Below are 22,159 nucleotides of genomic sequence, written 5' to 3'. Positions count from 1 at the left end.
GCGGGGCCCGAACTCACGAACTGTGAGATCATGACCTGAGCCAAAGCCAGATGTTTAACTGACTGAGCTACCCAGGTGTCCCGTGTTTCAGCACATTTTAAACCCACCTATCATATACTTGCGTGCCTGTACACCATCTGGGAACTTGTGACTTAATAACCATTTACTGAGTGTATGTGCCACACCCCAGTACTTTTAAAATACTCTACCCAAGAAACCTCTCATTTGGAGGCTAAAGGAATCACCCTTCTTCTCTACTGTTCTTAACTAAAGAGAGCTGGAGAAAATCCACCCTTCTCTGAAGCCAAGGAGAGCGCCCTCAAGAATGTCCAACAAACTATTAATACTGCTAAACTAGATTAGACAAATCCCCATTTCCCACACCTCCTGGTCCTGAGCTAGAAGAGAACAGACCAGACCCACAGCAAGACTAGTTTAAAAAAAGAAAAAGAAAAGGTAAAATAAGGGCCAAGAACTGGTATACTGCTTTCCCAAATACAGTAATAAATAGGGCCCACATTAGGACTCCAAGCAACATGGCTATTATAGGTTTATCTATTTATTTATTTAAAGAGAACATTTTTTGAGAGAGAGAAAGTACGCACGTGAGCATGGAGGGGGGGGCAGGCAGAGGGAGAGAGGGAGAGGGAGGGAGAAGGGGAGGGGGGGAGGGAGGGAGGGGGCGAGAGACACAGAGAGAGAGAGAATGAATGAATGAATGAATGAATGAATGAATGAATGAATCGTAAGCAGGCGCCACACCCAGCACAGAGCCTGACTTGGGCTCAACCTCACAACCATGAGATCACAACCTGAGCCGAAATCAAGAATTGGTCCTTTAATCGACTGAGCCACCCAGATCCCCCAGGAGGTTTATTATTTAAAAACAAAACGGGGCACCTGGGTGCCTCAGTCAGTTGAGTGTCTGACTTCAGCTCAGGTCATGATCTCACAGTTTCGTGAGTTCGAGCCCCACCTCCAGTGCTGACAGCTCAGAGCGTGGAACCTGCCTCAGATTCTGTGTCTCCTCCTCTCTCTGCCCCTCCCCTGCTCATGCTCTGTCTCTCTGTCTCTCAATAATAAGTAAACGTTAAAAAACAATTTTTTTTAAAACAAAACAACACAGCAACAAAAAAACTGAGACTGTCACTCATTCAACACAAAAATTAATGCCTACTATGTGCCAGGAACTGATACAATTACTACAGAGAAAATATGAAAAAAAGGCCCTCATGAAGCTCACAGTCACACAGTGGGAAAGATGGTCACCAAAACAGAAACAAGACTAGTACCATAACAAGACTAGCACCATGTACAAAAGAATAGAGCTTTGATAGGGAAGTCCAAAAGAAAAGAAAGCACAACTGGATCTGGAAGGGTGCACAGGAGTCTGCCAAGGGGATAGATGAGAAGGGGGAATTTCCAGGCAAAGAAGACAAAATACACAAAGGCACAAAAGTAGGAACACATGAAGTTATCTGGTAACCGATGAAAAGATGCTTTCCTTTAGCTTGCCATGTTAAAGTAAAATGTAGCCTGGGAATAATAGGAAACCACTGGAGAATTTCAAATAAAGGAGTTACATGATCAGATTTGTGTTTGAGAAAAATGACTTTGGGGTCAGTAGTGGATTGGGAGAAGTAATCAGCAACGGTTACATCAGTAAAACATTACTCCAATGCCCCAGACCTTTATTTATTAGCACAGTGACTGTAGGATGGGGAAAAAGGAGGCAGGTTTGGAGACAAACTAAACCTGATCTAGCAACTGACTAGATATGAAGGGTAAAGAGAAAAAGGAGTCAAAATTAACCCAAAGACAGTAGCTTGAGAAACATTAAGCCAATAATGATACTACTCGAACAGGACAAAAAGGTTGAGAGAGGAGTTAGATAATAATTTTGCTTTTTGACATGTTGAGACTGAGACGCCTGAGACATTTAAGTATGTATGTCCATTATGCAGCTGGAAATCTGGACCTGGAATTTAGGAGAGAGGGAAGCTACTGAAGGTCTAGGTGAAGAGACCACTGGTGGCATGCAGCAGTGAAAGCCACAGGTGAGTATGAGATTTGAGACAGGAAACAGAACAGGAAGAGTAAGAAGCTAAGAAACACATTGAGAAACACCCACACTTAAAAGTCAGTCATAAGGAAGAGGAAACAGCAAAGTGTGACCAAAGAGAGTCAGTCAAGGGAGGAGAACCAAGAAGACACTGATGTCAAAGAAGACTAGAGTGTTCAATAGGGTCAACCTCCCCCCAAAAGGAGAGGTTATAAGGAAGTTATTGACTTCTTTCAAGGAGTCAGTAAAGGAAGGATACTTTTTCAGCTTTTTCAAGAAACTTGACAGAAAAAAAGACAGCAATTTAGAAAGGAGAAAGGCCTATGCTTTTGTAGCTGGGGCAGTTCAAGGACTAACAGGAAGATCCAAGGGGAGAAGAAAGACTGCAGACTCAGAATGAACAGAAGGACAGGTATAAGAATCAGTGACAGAAATTCTGGAGAGGAATGAGAAGAGGGTTCATGTACACAGGGCCTCCATTTCTTCTGAGAAATCAGATGCAAATTCATCTCTTGCCCATGAAGGACGGCATAAGGAAAGAGGAGCAGCTTAAAGAGAGTGCCAATACTGGTGAAAGCTAGGTGCTGTGGTCAGAGCTTCACGTTCATCATCCCACTTAATCCTCACCACGATCCTATGAGAAGGTACGACTATTATCACCATTTTACAGATGAGCTACAGATAAATAACTTGCCCAAAGCCACACAGCTAGAAACTGACAGAACCCCAATTTCAACCTAGGAAAGGTAGTTTGTAGAGCTTCTGCTCTTAACCTCTGAATGGTAAAACATATCATGTGATATTCACAATACCTGATAAGCAAGTAGGACAGGTATTCTTTCGCTTATACAATTATAAACAAAGATTACAGAGAGGTAACACCAGGACTGCAAACTAGTAGTCTATTTTTTTTTTTTTTTTTTTACTGCTTATTTATTTTGAGAGGGGGGATGGGGGGAGTATGTGCAGGGGGAGAGAGAGAGAATCCCAAGCAGGCCCTACACTGTCAGCAAAGAGCCCAACTCAGGGGCTCAAACTCACGAACCGTGAGATCATGACCTGAGCTGAAATCAAGAGTCAGATGGTTAACCGACTGAGCCACCCAGGCGCCCCTAAACTAGTCTTCTGCCTCCAATTCCAGTGCTCTTTCAATAATGATGATAAACTAGAATAAAAGCTGCTAGCTACAAGAAAAAGCATTCTCCTGCCAATCCATGGCCTCCTAGCCCCAATATTCACACACTCCATCAGAAAGGTATCCACTACACTCAACTGCAATTGGGGGTAGTAGGGGACGCATTCCTTTAGCCCTGATCTGAGGCCCTATGGAAAAGTCCAACATGCTTTACCAAGGTCTCCAAGTGACAAGAGACTTGGGTTAGTCGAATTCTGAAGAGAAGTGCTACCACCCTACATGAGTGACTAAGGTGGAAGTTAAGGGAGCTTTTTAAATTTGTGAGACCTTTCTAGGCTCTTGGCTATAACCATCATGTAGCCTGGACCACCACAGATAACCATGTTCTTAATATATTTTAGGCAGTTAACAGCAAGTTAATAGGAGGGAATGTATCCTTCTAATTGGTTTCTCTAAGAAGTTTGAGTAGAATCAGCCAATTACATTCTCCATCCCCATGCCCCCCATTCCTCCCCACTGTAAGATAAGATGAACTTTAAGAAAACATGCCATGAGTAGCTAGGGTGTTACCTGATTGCATATCCAATGTGGCCTGCAATTTAGGGGGGCAGTAGATAGCATTTGCTGTAGTTCGAGCAGAGGTTAAGGCAGCTCGGGCTTTCGGCAGGTTGCTCAGGGCATGGTATGTTTTGCTTTCTAAAAGCTGTACTTCCACCAAAAGGGCTTTGTCATCCATCTTTTTCAACTCCCGCAGCAGCTGAGAACCTGAAGCAGGAAAAAAATATATACCCCTTTGTTAGCCATAATCTTAATACCTTAATACTGTAACGTCTCACTCTCCCACCCTCATAAGAACACTCAGGATAAAGAAACTGGCCTGAACTCAGAGAGGTAGTCTATTTGCAAGAATTAATTTTTTTTTTTTTTACTTATGTGCTATTTTCTCTTCCAAAAGAGAAACATAGACCTCTTTGAAGTTTTCTACATACTAAAGACAACATTAGGGCCAAAAATCCTATAGGCTTACTCAGAAGATCTGAATACAGTGAGAATCTCCACCCAGAACATGCTGAAACTAGTTATTCAGTTCAGACAGCCACCTGGTCTCATTCTCTTCCTGTCTAGCAATCATAATACTACATAAGAAACGCCAGGCACTAAGATTGGAGGGGGAAGGAAAGAGTTCTGGATATGCCACTGTTCTCCAAATACACCTTCTTCTCATCTCAGATGAGAAAATCAAATCCAAATAGACTCGCATCATATATACAAATTAACTCAAAATAAATCAAAGACCTGAACATAAGAGCTAAACCCATAAAACACAGGAGTAAATCTTTGTGATCTGGGATTAGGCAATGATTTCTTAGGTATGATACCGAAAGTGTAAGCAACAAAAGAAAAAACAAATGGGACTTTAAATTAAAATGTGCTTCAGGGGCGCGCCTAGGTGGCTCAGTCAGTTAAGCGTCCAACTTCGGCTCAGGTCATGATCTCACAGATGGTGAGTTTGAGCCCTACGTTGGGCTCTGCTGACAACTCAAGAGCCTGGAGCTGCTTCAGATTCTGTCTCTGTCTTTCTCTGCCCCTCCCCCGCTCACGTACTGTCTGGCTCTCTAATACAAATAAACATCTAAAAACAAATTTTTTTTAATGTGCTTCAAAGGACACTATTCAGGAAAGTAAAAAAGCAACCCATAAAATAGGGGGAAAAATTTTGCAAACCACGTATCTGGTAAGGGACCTGTATTTAGAGTGAACAATAAAATGACAACCAACCCAATTAAAAAACAAGCAAAGGATTGAATAAACATTTCTCCAAAGACATACAAATGGCCAATAAGTACATGAAAAGATTCTCAACATCATTAGCCATCAGGGAAATGCAAATCAAAACCACAATGAGATACCACTTGCACCCCCCACGAAGATGGCTAAAATAAAAAAGACAATAAATAAATAAAACGTGGCATAACCACACGATGGATATTCAGCAATAAAAACGAATAAAGTACTGATATATGCTACAGCATGGACGAACCTTGAAAATATGCCAAGTGAAAGACCATATACTACAAGATTCTATTTATAAGAAATGTCCAGAACAGGAATATCCATAGGGGCACAAAGTAGATTCATGCTTGCCTGGTGGGGGGTGGGGAACAATGGGAAGTGATAACTAATGGGTACATGGGTACAAGGTTTCTTTCTGGGGTGATGAAAATGTTCTGAAATCAGATTGTGGAGATGATTGGACAACTGTGAATATACTGTATTCGTGTAAATTCAGTGGTAAAAAAACAATGAATTGTACACTTTTAAAAGGGTGAATTTGGGGACACCTGGGTGGCTCAGTTGGTTAAGTGTCTGACTCTGGATTTCGACTCAGGTCACGACCTCAACAGTTCATGAAATCAAGCCCCATGTCAGTATATTCATATTCTCTCTCCCTTCCTTGCTCTCTCTCTCCCCCCCCCCGCCCCCGCCCCTCCCCTGCTCACGCATGTGTGCGCTCTCTCTCAAAATAAACTTTATTAAATAAATAAAAGGGTGAATTTTATGGTCTATGAATTACATCTCAATAAAACTGTTGTTTTTTTTAATGCTACTATTTGAATCATATGAAATCCCATTTTGCTGGATAAAAACTTAATACTGGCAATTTTTTCAACTTTAATAGAGAACCATATTCTTTCATCTGGGGAAAATAGTCCAGATCTACCCACTAATTTAAAAAAAAGAAAAAAGAAAAAAAAAGAAAGAAAGAAAAAAAAAAAAAGCAGCAGGCAAAGACTCCAGGGTGTTTAAAGGCCACACAGGGAAAGCCTTTAGTCGGCCCACTCTAGCTGCCATATACATTTGCACCAGTTAACTTCTTGGGCTTTAAAAGAGATTTTAAATATAATTATAAACAAGTATAGTAAATGTAATAGTCAAACACTTGCAGTTTGATCCTTTTGGTTTCTAAATCTGACAGACTAACTCTGGGTAGTTCTTCAGAACTTCCAAATGGCATTTTTCCATGACAGGTTCAGTAAATGTAAGCCACTTTAAATCCTTCTTAGAAGTAAACAGAACATAAGTTGTTAGTATGTAACTAGTAAGAGTGGCCAGGTTCAGAATACATTTATTTAGCCAGCTAGGATGCCTTATTACTTTCTACCAGCTTACTTACCCAAATGCAATGCTTCCTGGTACCTCTTGGTATCAAAGTACAAAGACACCAGTCTTGCCTAGGAAAGAGAAAAGGCATTGACTGACAGAAAGAAAGAAAAAGGCCAAAGAAAGAAATCAAAGATTGACAGTCACAGAACTGTTACTGTTGAATATACAAGTCCTGGAGAGAGCACCAAATCCAGCCCATTATCTCCTACCATGGCCAGTGATTGTTAACTTTACTGTGCTACTGCTTACTCTTCTGAGCCAAACAGCAGGTCTATCTCAAAACTGCCACCAGAGTATTCTCCTGAGTGGGATTACTATCAATAACCTTTGGCTGCCTGGAGAATACAAAATTACTGAAAATACTTTTGATCAGAATGGTGTTAATTACATTCACAGTCTAATGCCCAAAGACCTGAAATCAGTACTAGTGTAGGCACATACCTCCAAAGCTTGGCGTAAGAAAGTTCTTTTCTCTGATTTGGCCCATTCGATGCACTCTAAACACAACTCGACCTGCAATGAAGAGACAGTACGTGCAACATTATGTCCTCACATTCTTCCCACAGACCTTGCTTTGGAGAACAACTTTAATTCCCTCCTTATATATTACCCATGTTGCTCTGTTTAATGTCACAGGGGACATGCCTTGATCCACAGTATCTCAAAGTGTAATGGTTATATCATAATGGAGAATCAACTTGGTTTTTTACACACAAAGTATTTTTGTGCTTAGATTGTGTTCTTTTGGAAAAGACGTTCCTCTTTAAGATTCCTCTCCTACCTTCCCAGAAGGAACCCAGAACTTCCAACATATATAGCCCTGGAATATAGGTTTCTACAATGGATGAGAAATCTTTAAAGCAGAAACTTCTGCAAATAGTAACAGTAATGTGTTAATATGAACCCACTGGTAATAAAGGGGAGAAATTCTCAGACTAAGCACAAATGCCTTGTTCCTAACACTTGCTTATATGACTCTAAAGGCCCTTTCCAATACTAAGAAGTGCAACCAACCGATTCATCATCACAATACAATACACTTAGCACATACTAAACGGAATAAAAAAAAAAAAAAAAAAAAAAAAAAAAAAAACTAGAATTAGCCTAACACTTAAAAGGACTTTAAAGCTTTATTTAATGGTATGCTTTGGGAGCACATGGCTGGCTCAGTCAGCAGAACATGTGACTCCTGATCTCAGGGATGTGAGTTTGAGTCTCATAATGGGTACAGAGTCTGCTTTTAAAAAAATGAATAAAAATAAATAAAGGTGCTTTGAACCCCCAGTTCTATCTGCCACCCAAACAGTGATATAACATGCAAAGTAACTGATTTAAAGGAGTGTTGTCGCTAGATGGTCTACCTGCCATCAGGCATCTGTGACATCTTAGCTTTGAGAAAGTACATATTAACTACTTATATCATTTATATACATATTAAGATCTTATATCACTTCCGTTGAGGCAAGTTTTGTTATTAAGATTCCTAATGAAAGCATAAGATAAAAAGAAACTGAACTTTCTAGAGAACTAATTGCTAATACAACAGGTCTTTAAATCCAAAGTTCTCTTAAGAGGTGTGTAAGGAAGGAAAAGGAAAGGAACATAATCCAGATTGACAGATCATCTGCCTTTAGATCCTAAGTTCCAAGCTCAGTGAAGAAACATGACATTACATGGTATTTAGCGGACTCACCACCGTAAGAGTCACTGGAACCTTTACAATTCACTGAGGCCCCCTGGTGGCTACTTAATCTCCAGCACTAAATTCAACAGACCTAATAAAAATTCTACAAAAACTAAGATAAAAGCAAGCCAACCACAATTTCAGTCTTCTGCATTATGTTCTGAAAAGCCAACCTCAAAGTCAGATCAGTTCATAATGTGAATGGAACTGAAAATACTTTGCTGAATATGTTTAACAATGAAAATACAAGAGTCCTTAGTCCTGTAAGTCTTGGGAGGGCTAAGAAATGCTTACCATGCCAGTTTTACACAGGGAGCTTTTACAGAGAATACAAAAATGGACGCCGAGGCTCCTGATTCAGTAGTCTCGAACAGAACCTGGCCACTTGGATGTAGACCTCTAGTTAAGAAACACTGAATTCTACTCCAGCATCTCACCTGTCCCCATTTCCCTGACAGTCCAGATGTCAAGTGACTCGCTCAAGGTCACGTAACAGCTACTGGGATCAGAACTTGACCCTATCTCCGGTGCTCTCGTTCAGGTCAGTACTGGTATTTCTCCTGAAGCAGGGACTTTTTTACAAACTGAACTGAGATCTGTTACCCATTACAGGGGTGCATATTCTGCACTATCTAGGACTGTAATTGGTGACACCAGCGCCTCAAATTAAGTAAAAATTTTAAAGGCCATTGGCCTTGCTACACAACTATTTTGTTTGAGGCTTTGTGCCTTGTTAATGCTGACAATGACTGATAAAGGGGATAAGAATGTATGAGAAGCCCATGCTTCTGGAGGAAGCCCTTATTTGAGTACTAAACCTTGATGTGGTCGAAATCAGACATTTAAGTTTTCTTTTTTTTTTTTCTTTTTTTTTTTTTTTAAGTTTATTTATTTTCAGAGATCGGGGGGGGGGGGGCGGGGGGGGGGGAGGCACAGAGAAAGGGAGAAAGGGAGAATCCTAAGCAGTCTCCACTCAAGGTCAGTGCGCAGAGCCCAATGTGGGGCTTGAACTCACAAAAACGTGAGATCACGACCTGAGCCGAAATCAAGAGTCAGGCTCTGACTCCCCCGGCTCCCATTCAGACATTTAAGTATTTTTAAAATGACTTTACTAACTAAATCCTTATGGGAGAAAAATTACTACTATTCCAAGTCTGAAGTTCTCTAGCATGAACTCCTTTCCACTGAAATAACTGTTTCAATAACAGGATTCAATATAAGGTTTCTTAAAATGTACTATTGTGGTTTCAGTTGGATAGACTATACCAAAAAATGGCTTTCCATAGTCAATTACCTAGAGATCCCTGAAAGGTAAAGTTAATTTTGAAATTTCAGTTTACAGGGGTGCCTGGGTGGCTCAGTTGGTTAAGCATCTGACTCTTGATTTCGGCTCAGGTCATGATCTCACAGTTCATGAGTTCGAGCACCTACATCAAGCTCTGTGCTGACAGTGCAGAGCCTGCTTGGGATACTCTCTCTCTCCCCTCTCTCTGCCCCTCCCCTGCTCGAGTGTGCACACACGCACTCTTTCTTTGTCTCAAAATAAATAAATTTTAAAATAAAATAAAAAAATGAATCTTTTTAAAAAATGAAATTTCAGGGGCGCCTGGGTGGCTCAGTCGGTTAAGCGGCCGACTTCACCTCAGGTCATGATCTCGCGGTCCGTGAGTTTGAGCCCCGCGTCGGGCTCTGTGCTGACAGCTCAGAGCCTGGAGCCTGTTTCAGATTCTGTGTCTCCCTCTCTCTGACCCTCCCCCGTTCATGCTCTGTCTCTCTCTGTCTCAAAAATAAATAAATGTTAAAAAAAAAAAAATTACAAAAAAAAAAAAAATGAAATTTCAGTTCACTCTGGCAAGAGTCAGGTTCAGTCCCCTCCTCACCCCAATTCTCCACTCCTCTCCCCTTGCCAACCATCCCCTCACTCTCTTACCCCACCCCCTTACGTCACACATACATCCTCACTTTCTGGGCTCCAACCCTTAGTGCTGTAATTGACCCAATCCTCACCTTTTGGAATATGACAAGCTGAAAACTGTTCTGTAGATCTATCTGACTTCTGCTCAATCCCCAATCAGAAAAAGGCAAGGAAAAATTCCCTCCTCCAACCTCCTGGGTACCAAACTCCCCAGCATAAAACTCCTAGCCCTCTTAACAATGTTCTGAAACAACTTTTGCCTCAGGCTGCAATACTACTGTGACAGGGACCTATAATTTGCTTCCCCATCCTTTCCCATCACTCAATCAAATATTAAAAGAACCTAGACTTTTCCAAGATGAACACTAGCTCCAATTTCCCCAAGCCAGAGACCTTGGAGTCCCCTAGAGAAATGTAGTAACAACACACTTTTATCTCAGTTCAATAAATTTATGTCTTAATTCAACAAAGTATCTCCTAAGCATCTACCACAGGGAAGGCATAATCCACACACTCCTCCAGCAAATACTAGTTCTGTAGCTCCTCTGCGCCAAACTACTCTAAGTACTAAGGGTACAGCAATGGACAGGACAAAGTTGCTACCCTCACGGAACTTATATTCTAAGGAGTAAACAGATGTTAAAAGTAAAATAAATATGAAGAAAAGTAAAGCAGAGAAAAGGATATGTTAGACAGGAGGGCCTAACCAGACATGGGGCCACATGATAAGGCCAGTAAATCCCACTAGCCAATTACAGGACAGTGCTAAATTATGATTTAATAGACTTCCACAAAGGAGTAGGAAGACTGAAGATTAAACAAATGCAGCTCTACCCATGGAGTTAACTCTATGCTCTGTGAAGGGACAAATTCCAGAGACGTCGGTGTATAAAGGAGCAGCTTCGATAATTAATTTTTCCTGCCTAAAAAGTTCCAAGTAACACACATCAATCTGTTTCACACTAATGTTTCTTGGTCAGCCCATTATAAGGCACCCTATTTCAAACAAAAGATGGTGTCACTTTTTCATGAGAACAAAGTATGATAAAAAAAATTTTTTGAAAGTTGAGTTAGATTAGAGTAACACCCCTTTAAAATCACTTTTTTTTTTTTTTAATTTTTTTTTTCAACATTTTTTTATTTATTTTTGGGACAGAGAGAGACAGAGCATGAACGGGGGAGGGGCAGAGAGAGAGGGAGACACAGAATCGGAAACAGGCTCCAGGCTCCGAGCCATCAGCCCAGAGCCTGACGCGGGGCTCGAACTCACGGACCGCGAGATTGTGACCTGGCTGAAGTCGGACGCTCAACCGACTGCGCCACCCAGGCGCCCCTAAAATCACTTTTTTTTTAAGTCATTCATAAAAATAGTTCTAATGCTTTGGTTCAAAAGGCAGCCATCTAAATATTATCTATTTTTGGGGTGTCTGGGTGGCTCAATTGGTTGGGCATCTGACTTCAGCTCAGGTCATGATCTCACAGTTCGTGGGTTCGAGCCCCATGTTGGGCTCTCTGCTGTCAGCACAGAGCCTGCTTGGGATCCTCTGTCCCCCTCTGTGCCCCTCCCAGCTCACACGTACACACGCTCTCTCACTCAAAAATAAGTAAACATTTGGAATAAATAAACAAATGCATAAATATTTTTGACCTACCATCATGAAACATAGTTCTGCCACAAATTTGAAGACTTCTCTACAAATGGATTTTCTACAAATAAATTTGGGATATGGTATTTAAACTAGGTTTCAAAGAATCGTTAAGATTAGAGAGCAGATTTTACAAAAGACCTGATTTCAAAGTGGGATCCATATGTCCTAGATTTCTGAAATTCATTATTTACTCAATGTTTACTGTGCCCTTTCATACCTTTTACGTGTATAGCCACAGAGATTACAGCAAACAATGAGACATATAACCAACCAGCAATTCCTACCCCTGTCCTTACATATCTGACATTTTATATATTTATTGTCTGCCTTCCTCATTAAAATATAAGCCTCATGAGAGCAGTGACTGTGTTTTTACAAATGTATCCCCAGTACTGAAACAGTGCGTGGTACACAGCAGGCACTCGGTGACTACTAAGCAATGTGTCTATAGGAAAGACAACAACTGTATTCTTCCTACAAACAGATTTAAGCAACCACAATATACCGTTTGAATCTGCTGCTTTTTACAGAGTAAGTTTTAACTTTGGTGGTGTCTCCTCCTGAAGTGCAGAAATACAGCTATCTTTAAAAGTTCAGAAGAGGCTCACTGATTCCAAACAGGCACTGATTCCAAAGAGGCATTCTTCAATACAGGTCTGGTCTGAACTTGCAGACAACACGTACAGGTACAGGTACACCAGAGTCACTTCCGCACACACAAGACACAAACACATGGATGCTCACCCCTCAATAAAGGCATATATGCGGTACAAAACACGCCAGGAAGGGATGCCACAAGACTTAGTGCTCACATGGAGCTTTGTGACACAGAATGAAAGGTACCACAGACACAGAAAACATTACAAAGGTGTGGCAATACAATACCTCAAAGACAAGAATCAGTTTGTAACCCTGATGTAATGAGGATTCCAGGGACCACTGACAATCTCCACTTACAAAGCAAAGCATGGAACAGACCCAAAGTATCAAATGCCCTGTAACAAAGAGAAACTGACATGATAAGTCCTGAGCTGTCCTCCCAGCTGTCCCTTCCACATTAGCACCACAGTGCAGGCAGGCATTTCTTTCACTGAAACAGATTTTTTTCCATACGGTCTACCTTCTGCCATTAAAGCAGCTTACCTCCTGCCCTGTAGCTGCTTCCATATCAAGAAACAGATCAAGAAGAGATCGGACCAGACGAGCTGCCTTAGCCTTGCTGATGGAATTCAAGAAGGGTCGCACATACTTCAGGAGTCCTCCAAGCTCTGCGTGGAAGGTAATTCAGAAAAGAAAAAGTAAACATCAATATTAGAGACAAAATACCCATTAAAATAATGATCCAAGCTCATAAAATCCATCTAAATGAAGCATAGTAGGAACATAAAGCATTCTTAGCAGGTAACAGAGTAGCAAAAATGAGTCAACAACATATACCAAATATGTATTCCGTTCCGTACTCAGCTCCTGGATTACTATGAGGGCCCTGGGAAAAACTCACGGCTCTAGGCCTCCTTTACCCATCTTAATGAGAGATAAAAAGCAAAGCCCTCAGTCTCAGAACACAGTTTTCTAGAACGTGAAATATGCTGTGCTTCTGACACCTGAGGCGAAAATCACTCCCTCATAGCCAACAAATCTGATCAGGTTACAGGAGGGGTGTTTTGTTGTTGTTGTTGTTGAATTTCCAAGTCCACCGTGGCAGGTCCCCCTTAAACAGATGAAGATTTTCAATTCCAGGTTTCCTCCTCCTCCCTTTTCAAAGTTCTCCCCAGGTTAGACTTTTAGCAATATCCCTTCCCTGGCACTCTTCTGAATAAACTTTTCACAGAAAAGTTAGGATGTATTCCCCTTAAAGATATACTATCCATTAAAGATATATTTAAAATTCCTCATTAATCTGCAAAGCTTAAGTCTTAAACTATGACCAAAACAGGTGTCCACCACAGAAGTTTTTCTCCTTATAGGAAAAGAAGGTGGAACCGTAATTTTAAGGGAGCATCTTTGACCAAACTATGACCAAAACAGGGGTCCACCACAGAAGTCTTTCTCCTCTTATACAGGAAAAGAAGGTGGAACAGTAATTTTAAGGGAACATCTTTAGAAACAAGAGTAAAAATTGTAGAATATTTCAACTCAATAACTAAGAAAGTATTTGGAATGTAGGTTAAAATTACTTTAGTGCCACCGCCTCTTTAATATTCTTCAATTGTGGACTCACCCTCCTGAGGATTCTAATTCAGGGCAAGCAAACCTCACCCTCCCGAGAATGCTAATTCAGGGTCCTGAAATCCTCATCTGCCTGAACAGTAACAGGATGCATGGGGCTGCGTCAGGTACAAAAGGAACTTTATACATAGAAAAGTTCATCTTTCTCTTTACTCTCCAGTACTGACCTTTGATTTCACTAAGGTTTTTCCCATTCTGCCACTCCATTCATCCCTGCATAGACTATACATGCTTCTGCTCTCATGTCTCACTCCTGATGCATTCCCATGTAGAATTTCTCCCCCACCTTCTTGACCTATGTAAACCTTACATATCCTTTTAGGTCCAGCTAAAGTCCTGCTGAGTCTTCCATGACAACTCCAGACCACACTGATTTCTCCCTCTCAAATTCTTTTTACATTTATACAAATCTTAATTATATGCTCATAGCTTTAAAAAAAACTTCCTTTAGTATTTATTTTTGAGAGACAGAGTCCGAGCGCAAGCAGGAGAGGGGCAGAGAGAGAAGGAGACACAGAATCTGAAGCAGGCTCCAGCCTGAGCCGTCAGCACAGAGCCTGATGCAGGGCTCGAACCCACGAACTGTGAGATCATGACCTGAGTTGAAGTCAGACGCTTAACTGACTGAGTCACCCAGGCGCCCTCACAATCATAGCTTTTTAAAAGTAGTCTAGTACAGGAGCACCTGGGTGGCTCAGTCGGTTGGGCATCCGACTCTTGGTTTCGGCTCAGGTCATGATCTCACAGTTAGTGGGCTCAAGCCCCGCATCGGGCTCTGTGCTCAGAGCTCGAAGCCTGCTTGGGATTCTCTCTCTCCCTCTCTCTGCCCTTCCCCGACTCACTCTCTCTCAAAATAAATAAATAAACTTAAAAAATTTTTTAATAAATAAATAAAAGTAGTCTAGTACGATGTCCCTTCTCCCACAGTATTTCCTACTATGACAGAACAATTCTGAATAATCTCTAATGACAGGAATTGTTCAGAAAGTAGACTATTCGGATGTTGGTCAAACTAAATTGTTCCTTTATTTAAAACACAAGTCTGTACCCTCTTTCCACATGGCTTCAAATCTCTGAAGATAACTACCATTTATATCTCTCTAACTTTCCCTTTCTCCAAGCTAACCATCTTTAGCTATTTCAACTCTTCCCCCAATGTCCTGGTTTCTAGATTCCTTGTCACTGAATAAACTCTAGTTTGCAAACATACCACTTGTGGTAACCCAGAACTGAAAACAACTCTCCAGGTAGGATCTGGCCAGTAAGGCCATGGCCTAATTCTCTTGATCTCACCACCACATGTAACACAAGGTAGCCTACTTCCTTTTTCCTAATAGCATTTTTTGTTTAGACCGAGTCCATTAAGGTCTTTTTTGCAATGACAGGTAATTCCCCATCTCCCGGTTTTGATAAATACTTTTAAGTATGTATCTTTATACTTACCACACTGAATTTAATCTTGCTGGCTTTGGCAATAACTCTGAATCTTAATCCTGTCCTCTACTGTACTGAGTCATCTACAAAAACAAGCAGGCCTTCTGAAATGGCTTTAGCCATAATGCCAGATGCTGACCAGAAAAATAAGGACAGATCCCTAGGACATGATGCTAGAGACTTCCCTTGAGGTTGACAAATGATTTTCATACCCTTTACCTATCATTAATATTATGGAAAATGTTCAAATACCTTGCTTACATCAGATATGTAATCTGTATCATTCCTCTAACCCAGAAATGGGCAAACTTTTTCTGTGAAGGGCCAGATAGTAAATATTTTCAGCTTTTTGGGCTATGTGGTCTCACTGGCGGGTACTCGATTCAGCCACTGTAGTGCAAAAGCCATCAGACAATATGTAAACAAGTGGGTGTAGCTGTGTTCCAACAAAACTTTATTTACAAAAACAGCTGGCAAGCCCCTGCCTATGGAGCTCTGCAAATCTACTGGTCTGATAAGGCTAACCAGAGAAGAGAATGGAGGTGAGTTTGGAATAATCCTTTCTTAATAAACCCACTGTCTTAAGTGATTAAAACCTACTTATCAAATAATCTGTCCCAGATATTAATGATTACCAGTTTAAAGTGTCTAGAAATTATTCTTCTCATTATCTTCATGCAAAGAGAAATAATATTTGCCCATCCTCAGTTTTCTTAATACTTCTTCATCCTCCATGACTTTTCTCAGAATAATAGTGGCTCTATAAATATATCTGCTAGAACTACGCTTTTGATATTAAAAGACAAAAATTGTCAGAGCCTAGAAACTTGAACTTATTTAAAGAGACTATCTGCTCTCTCTTCTCTCACCTAACTTGGCTTTAATTCTCTTTCTGATATCTTCTTTCTCTTTTTGAAAATCATTTTCCTTCCTGGAAAAGGCTGAAGTGAAACATGAACTAAGCAGCCTGCCTTCCCTCTAGCACCTGCTAGCATTACAGTAGTTGCTCTAAGCGCTGAGTGTTACTCTTCTTACCCTAACCAGAAAACAAATGACCTCTTCGTTGCCAAAGACTCAGCAATTTTTTTTTAATTCCCACAGAATCTACTGACTTTTTCCTCCTATTTATTTATATTTATATGACCAGAATTTCCTTTTTAGAACCTCACAGAATTCAACATAATCCTTTTAGAATCTCAGGCTATGATATCTGCAGATCCTGACCCTGGCCATCATGTCTGATGGTGCTCAGCACCACTTTCAACTACTATCATGCATCCAACCTTGCCTAATTCACTAATTCCCAAATGACTGCTGTAGGTCAGGGACCTTATCTTACATTTTTTTAATGGAGTACTTAGCACAGTGCTAGCTGTATATTAAATGCATAATAAAACAAAACTGTAGGTTGGGAATAGACATCTCTTCTCAGGGAACCAAAAATCAAAGGAAACAATATAAACCTATCAATTATGAATAGCAGTTAGGTACATGAATGTAGGCCCAGCGACTTCCTTAGAGTTTCTATTGTATATACCTGTACCCATCAAACTCTTAGAAAACAATGATAAATAACTTGGAAAAGTTTCTGAAAGTCCTTATGATTCACCTGTGTTAAATTCCAACAGGTTGAGCTATACACTTCTAAAGTTCTCAGGTACTGAGTCACCAAAAGGAGAAGGGCAAGGAATAAGAAGATAAAATGAATAAATAAATAAAATTATAAACTAATTCAAGCAGAAATAAATAAATAAATAAAATTCAAACAGAATAGTTAATACTTTGGGATAAATTTTTGAAGTGTTGACTACACTACATGCTACTTGTAATTATCCGTGCTACTGGAGGAAAACAAACATTTGGATATTTCAACGACCGAAAAACCTTAAATCACTTTATCTGACTTTCCACCTCTTTCAAGAAAATTACCTTATTAATTATATTGTGTATGGACTAATTATCAAAACTATTATGCAACACCAAGCTCACATTAACTGACAGTCCAAAGAAATCCATATGAAATATGTTAAATAGGAGGGAAATCAGTCTAAAAAAAACAAAAACAAAAACAAAAAAAAACACAGGGGCACCTGGCTGGCTCAGTCAGAAGAGCATGCAACTCTTGATCTTGGGGTCATGAGTTCAAGTCCCATGTTGGATGTAGAGATTACTAAAAAAAAAAAAAATAAACCTCAAAAATAAGTAAATGAATAAGTAAATAAATAAATTTTCTAAATGGAGGGAAAAAAACCAGTACCAACCATTGATAATCCATAAATGATTAACTACAGAAAGCAATAACCATTATACCATAAGACTATGAGCTCTGAAGTGGGACTAACTGATTCAGATCCTGGCTCTCCCACATACTAAATAAGTGACTGGGTAAGTTATTTAACTTTTCTGTGTTCAGTTTCCTTAGGTGTAAAATGGACAATTGTATCTACATTATCAAGTTGTTTTGAGGATGCAATAAACTAAATCATTTTTGTGCTTAAAAATGCAACTAGTTGATAGTAAGCATTTAAAAACTGTTTTTATCATAAATATTTTTAATGATATTTTAAATAAGATACAAAACCCATATAAACACATCCTCCCAATTGCATACATCCTTACTCAACTTTCTATTGCCTAAGCTTAATAATAAGTTAGTTATCCTTAACTGCGAAAAATCTTAGTTCTCAAGTTCAAGAAGTTTTGCTAACTTACACCTCCCGGGGAATATTATTTCGGGGAAAGTAATCCAGGAGGTCACTTACCAGAGCTTAATCCACTGCAATTAAATAAGATCTAAATTCACTTTAAAGTTGACAAAAAATCACCCGTTTTAAGCTTAAGCAGCCTTCTCTCTCAACCCTATTACCACTTTACTGGTCAAAGACCCTTCCTGGTCTCTTATTCCAAGGTCACACACACCCATCATCAGAATAGCATCTGAAGCCTACAAAGTCAGTGGTTCAATTACAACTAGAATGTTTGGGCAATGACATGCACAGAGTCCCAGGTAACAGTGGAGAAATCTCGGGAAGGCTCTTTTCATTTGTTGTCTTACTTACTCTGTATCAGGAAAAAAGGACTCACTCTCTCTCTCACTCTCCCCCCCCCCCAAAGAAATTCATACCTCTCTCGCTTGCTCTCCCTCCCTCTCGCTCTCCCTCTCTCTCTCTTCGACTCACTTGGATGCAAAGTCCCTAGTCATTTTCAAGACAAGGGCCCAAGTCGCTATGCATCTTAAGTGTAACAGAGCTGAAATCACTGAAGACTGCTGCTACTCGTGCTGCTGCCCTTATGTAAGGGAACACAGTGAAAATTCCAGCCAGAAGCAAATCAGAGACCACCATATCCCAGCAGGGCCAGGAGCTTCCCTCACCCGCAGAACAAAACTGTTCCACGGAAGAACAGAGTTTAAAGTTCACCCAGCTTCCTCCTGAAGAACCGAAGCTCAACAAGTTGACAATAAAATGACTACCAATAAACTGTGTGGATGCATTCCTAGGATCCTTTACAGAAACTTGAAAAACCTCACCCAACATTTCAGGTAAAAGAGAAAGCAAGCCATTTGCAGCACTTACCTGCAGCTTGTCCAGTCTTCGCCAAGAGAGACCCGAGTTCCAGGATACTCTGCTCTTTGACCTGCACTGCCTCCTCATCATTCTCCTGAATGTCACGCTTCACTAGGAGAGGAAAATGCAAACCTTCTTAAAATTCTGACAAAAAATGAAGACTGAGGGAAATGTCACCCTCACAAGACCAATTACAAACACTGTCACCAAAAGACAAGTTCTAGATAGCTAAAAACAAACAAACGCACAAACTCTAAAAGTGAAATCATGTGGGATACGTCCCATGTAAATCATAAGAATAGATTTCTCTCTGACTTTAAATGTGCCTTTTCATTCTATCAATTAGAATTTCCCTTACCCACCTACACTGAAATCTCCATTGCAGTCACTTGGTTAAAGCAAAATTCAAACAAGTTCTTCTTATTTGTGGTGGTAAGCCCCATGCTGGGCACTATGTTACTGAAAATATTAAACATACGTATACGTTTACCTGCCGCAAACTAAAATCAAATGACCAAGTTACTGATGAGTAAAAAGCCAAAAGTCTTTCAATAAACTTTAAACCTGTGTAAAGCCTCACTGATGGGTGTGCTAGGGATAAGCAGTTCTAGGAAGCCATTCAGGAAGAACAACCCAGTCAAAGCTCCAGTGTGATCCTTAGGAAGGACTGGTGCTTTATAATGGATGCAGGACCTGTTAAAACAACTTTGTTCTATCTGTCCCACTTTCAGCTGTTAATAACTACTCTACCACTCACACTGAACAACCTCTCCGAGTTTGCGGTGATAATTTTAGCGATCATCACTAGTTATCACTTCTCTTACAAAGCATCATGACTTGACAAAAACCAAGATTTTGATACTCCATGATGGAGTCTGGAAAAAGTACGGCTGTAACCATCATGACTCAAGCTTGCTCTAACAGGGAGGCTTTCAGGCAACTCTCTCCTAGTAGAGTGGAAATCACAAAATGTTCCAACTACAATTTTTACTAATAGTTTCACATTATAAAAGACAAAATATTAGGCACTAAGCACACATACAAAAATAAAATCCATACTTCTCACATTAGTGTGTACTCACAGAATAAAAATACATGTGTGACTGAGATGACTCAGTTCTGTAACCATAATAACTTAATTCAAGATCAGAACTTCAAAACGAAAACCTTTCATTTACCAATACGATCCATCCACAGATGCATCTTAACCCCCCACCTCCTCTCCGAGCCTCCAATAACCCCAAAGACAAAGACATCAAGATCCTGTCATTGTCTTTTCTCCCCTGCAAGTCAGGAATATCAAAATACAACAGACTAGGAAGTCAACACGAAAGCCAACATCCTGGAGGTCCCACATACACGTGCATTCTTACACTACTTGTTGATCCAATTCGAATCTTCTCAAGCTACATTAAAAAGATCACATTACTACATGTGCAGTGAAGAGCAAGCCCATGCCCTAACCGAACCCTTTACGACTGAACATTAAAAGCCTTCTGTCTCACAAACTTCTGTTCACACCTGAATCCCGATAGAAACCTGTTATAAGGGACTGGCTGGAGCTCCCATTTCAGTTTTCCTGTTGGGCGCAAAGCTAAGGCAATCATACTACAAGGTACCGAAAAGTGTCTTTAATTTCTTCCGGCCGTGTGCAGCCGGCCGGTTCCCCGAACTCCGCGGCTGACAACTAACTCCCCGAACTCACTTCCCACCTTCTACAAGGGAGACCAGGACGATTAGTCACCTCCTCGAGTCGGACGGTCCCATCTCGCTCTTACACCCTACACGGGGGCAAAGGAACGTCTCGGGCACCTCTTCAAACCAAATGCCAATTGTCAGCGTGTGTCCCCTCGGTATTTTCCACATTCAGAGAGAGGTCTCCCTTTAGTGGAGCCTTCCGATGGGAGGCTGGGGAGAGGTAGCAGCTCCCAGCGTCCCGAGGAAGAAAACTCCAAGAGCAAAGCGAGCGCTCGCGCTGCCACCCGGAGCGGGCTGTGCTGATAACAACGGCGGGAAACCCTGTCTACAGCGGGTTTCGCCAAGGCCCTTCAACTCGAGGCTCTTAGTCCTGCTCGCGACAAGCCCGCCGGCCGGCACTGCTCCCGGTCCCGGGCCAGCCCGCATGGGCCAGAGCCGGGGCAAGGCTGGGGAGTGGTGGGGGCCCCGGCTCGGCCCACCCTCCCACTCCACGCTGAGCCCACCGTGAGTCAGCAGCCGGCGAGGGAACGCCGGGGCTGCCTCGGGGCTTCCCACCCGGGTGGGACCCAGGGGGCTCCAGGGAGCTGCGAGCGGCCTGTGCCCCCGGCCCGGCCCCCCTCACACACAGTGAGTCAGCAGCACCAGAGCCGGATAGCCCGGCCCCGCTCCGCCGCCGCCGACCCGCACAGGCCGAGCTGAGCCGGCAGGGTCAGGGAGGGGGCGCGGCGACCTTTACCGATGGAGTGGAGAATGTCGATGGAGGCCTCCCGGTCGGTGCTGAGTAGAGACTGGGCTCTCTGGAACTCCACCACCGCCGCCGCCGCCATCTTACCGCTTTCACACCGTCCCCGGCCGCGGCCGCCGACGCCGGAAACACACTCCCGGAAAGCCCGCCCTCGCCTCCCTCTTCTCTCATGGCCCCTCCCCCCTCCCGTTCCCAGAGCACCACGGGAGTTGTAGTCTCTCCGCCGGGCGGGGCCTGAGGGGTGAGGGTGAGCACTGGGGCGCCTTGGCTGGTGGGCGGCAAACTCCCCAGCACCGCCTAGCGGTCAGCCCGCGGGCGAAAGAGGCGGTGCCTAAGAACTGGAGCCGGAGGCTAGTCTCCACCCACCCCAAAAGAGGCCTCTTAGCGGCGACTCCCTTAGCTCGCCCTTGAGAGGAGTTTTTGAACCCTCGCCTAGGTATTCGTGGAGAGCCGTTTGGCTTCCTTTGTAGCTTCCACGTTTAACCACTCATTCAGGGCAATGAACGATCTTATATAGTGCTCGCAATGTGGCAAAGAATAGCACCATTCAAAGGCGTTCAAGTGTCTAACGACATTTGTCACACACACACACACACACGCACGCGCACACACTTTCCAGGCTAGGATCCTGTAGAATCATAGCCAGCCTGTGATTAAACCCACCAGTGCCGGGGAGAACTGATGTTGGAAAGTGAAATCTCATCTTTGCCCCATTCAATCAATAAATCCCTCTTGGGAGTCACACCAAAGTCTAACGGCTACCTGGACTCCTCGGCTCAGAAAAGAAAAAAACTGGAGTTTTCTCTCTAATATCTCCAGTGCCTTCAACTAAAATCAGAGATATCTGAAAGGCTGTCAAGTGGCCGGAGAAAAGACC

The 22,159-nt window shown here is 41.9% G+C and overlaps 1 protein-coding gene and 1 long non-coding RNA gene across 2 annotated transcripts in view; one reads left to right on the top strand and one right to left on the bottom strand.

Moving 5' to 3' along the window:
* Nucleotides 1-21,415, bottom strand: part of PSMD11 (proteasome 26S subunit, non-ATPase 11) — a 29,656-nt gene extending 8,241 nt beyond the window's left edge. Inside the window, exons 1-6 of the mRNA XM_042966977.1 lie at nucleotides 21,274-21,415; nucleotides 18,849-18,950; nucleotides 12,754-12,878; nucleotides 6,804-6,875; nucleotides 6,373-6,430; nucleotides 3,768-3,962 (exon numbers count right to left, since the gene is read on the bottom strand). Coding sequence (XP_042822911.1) covers nucleotides 3,768-3,962; nucleotides 6,373-6,430; nucleotides 6,804-6,875; nucleotides 12,754-12,878; nucleotides 18,849-18,950; nucleotides 21,274-21,364 — 643 coding nt within the window. The 5' untranslated portion in view covers nucleotides 21,365-21,415. The remainder of the gene's footprint in view (nucleotides 1-3,767; nucleotides 3,963-6,372; nucleotides 6,431-6,803; nucleotides 6,876-12,753; nucleotides 12,879-18,848; nucleotides 18,951-21,273) is intronic.
* On the top strand, nucleotides 13,690-17,004 carry LOC122233646. Its single transcript, XR_006211295.1, has 3 exons — nucleotides 13,690-13,946; nucleotides 15,744-15,815; nucleotides 16,902-17,004. It is a non-coding gene; the product is annotated as an uncharacterized LOC122233646 (long non-coding RNA).
* Nucleotides 21,416-22,159: the final 744 nt, after the last annotated feature.

Source organism: Panthera tigris, chromosome E1 (genome assembly GCF_018350195.1).
Source record: "Panthera tigris isolate Pti1 chromosome E1, P.tigris_Pti1_mat1.1, whole genome shotgun sequence".
Classification (NCBI taxonomy): domain Eukaryota; kingdom Metazoa; phylum Chordata; class Mammalia; order Carnivora; family Felidae; genus Panthera; species Panthera tigris.
This window is presented reverse-complemented; position numbering and strand designations above follow the sequence as displayed.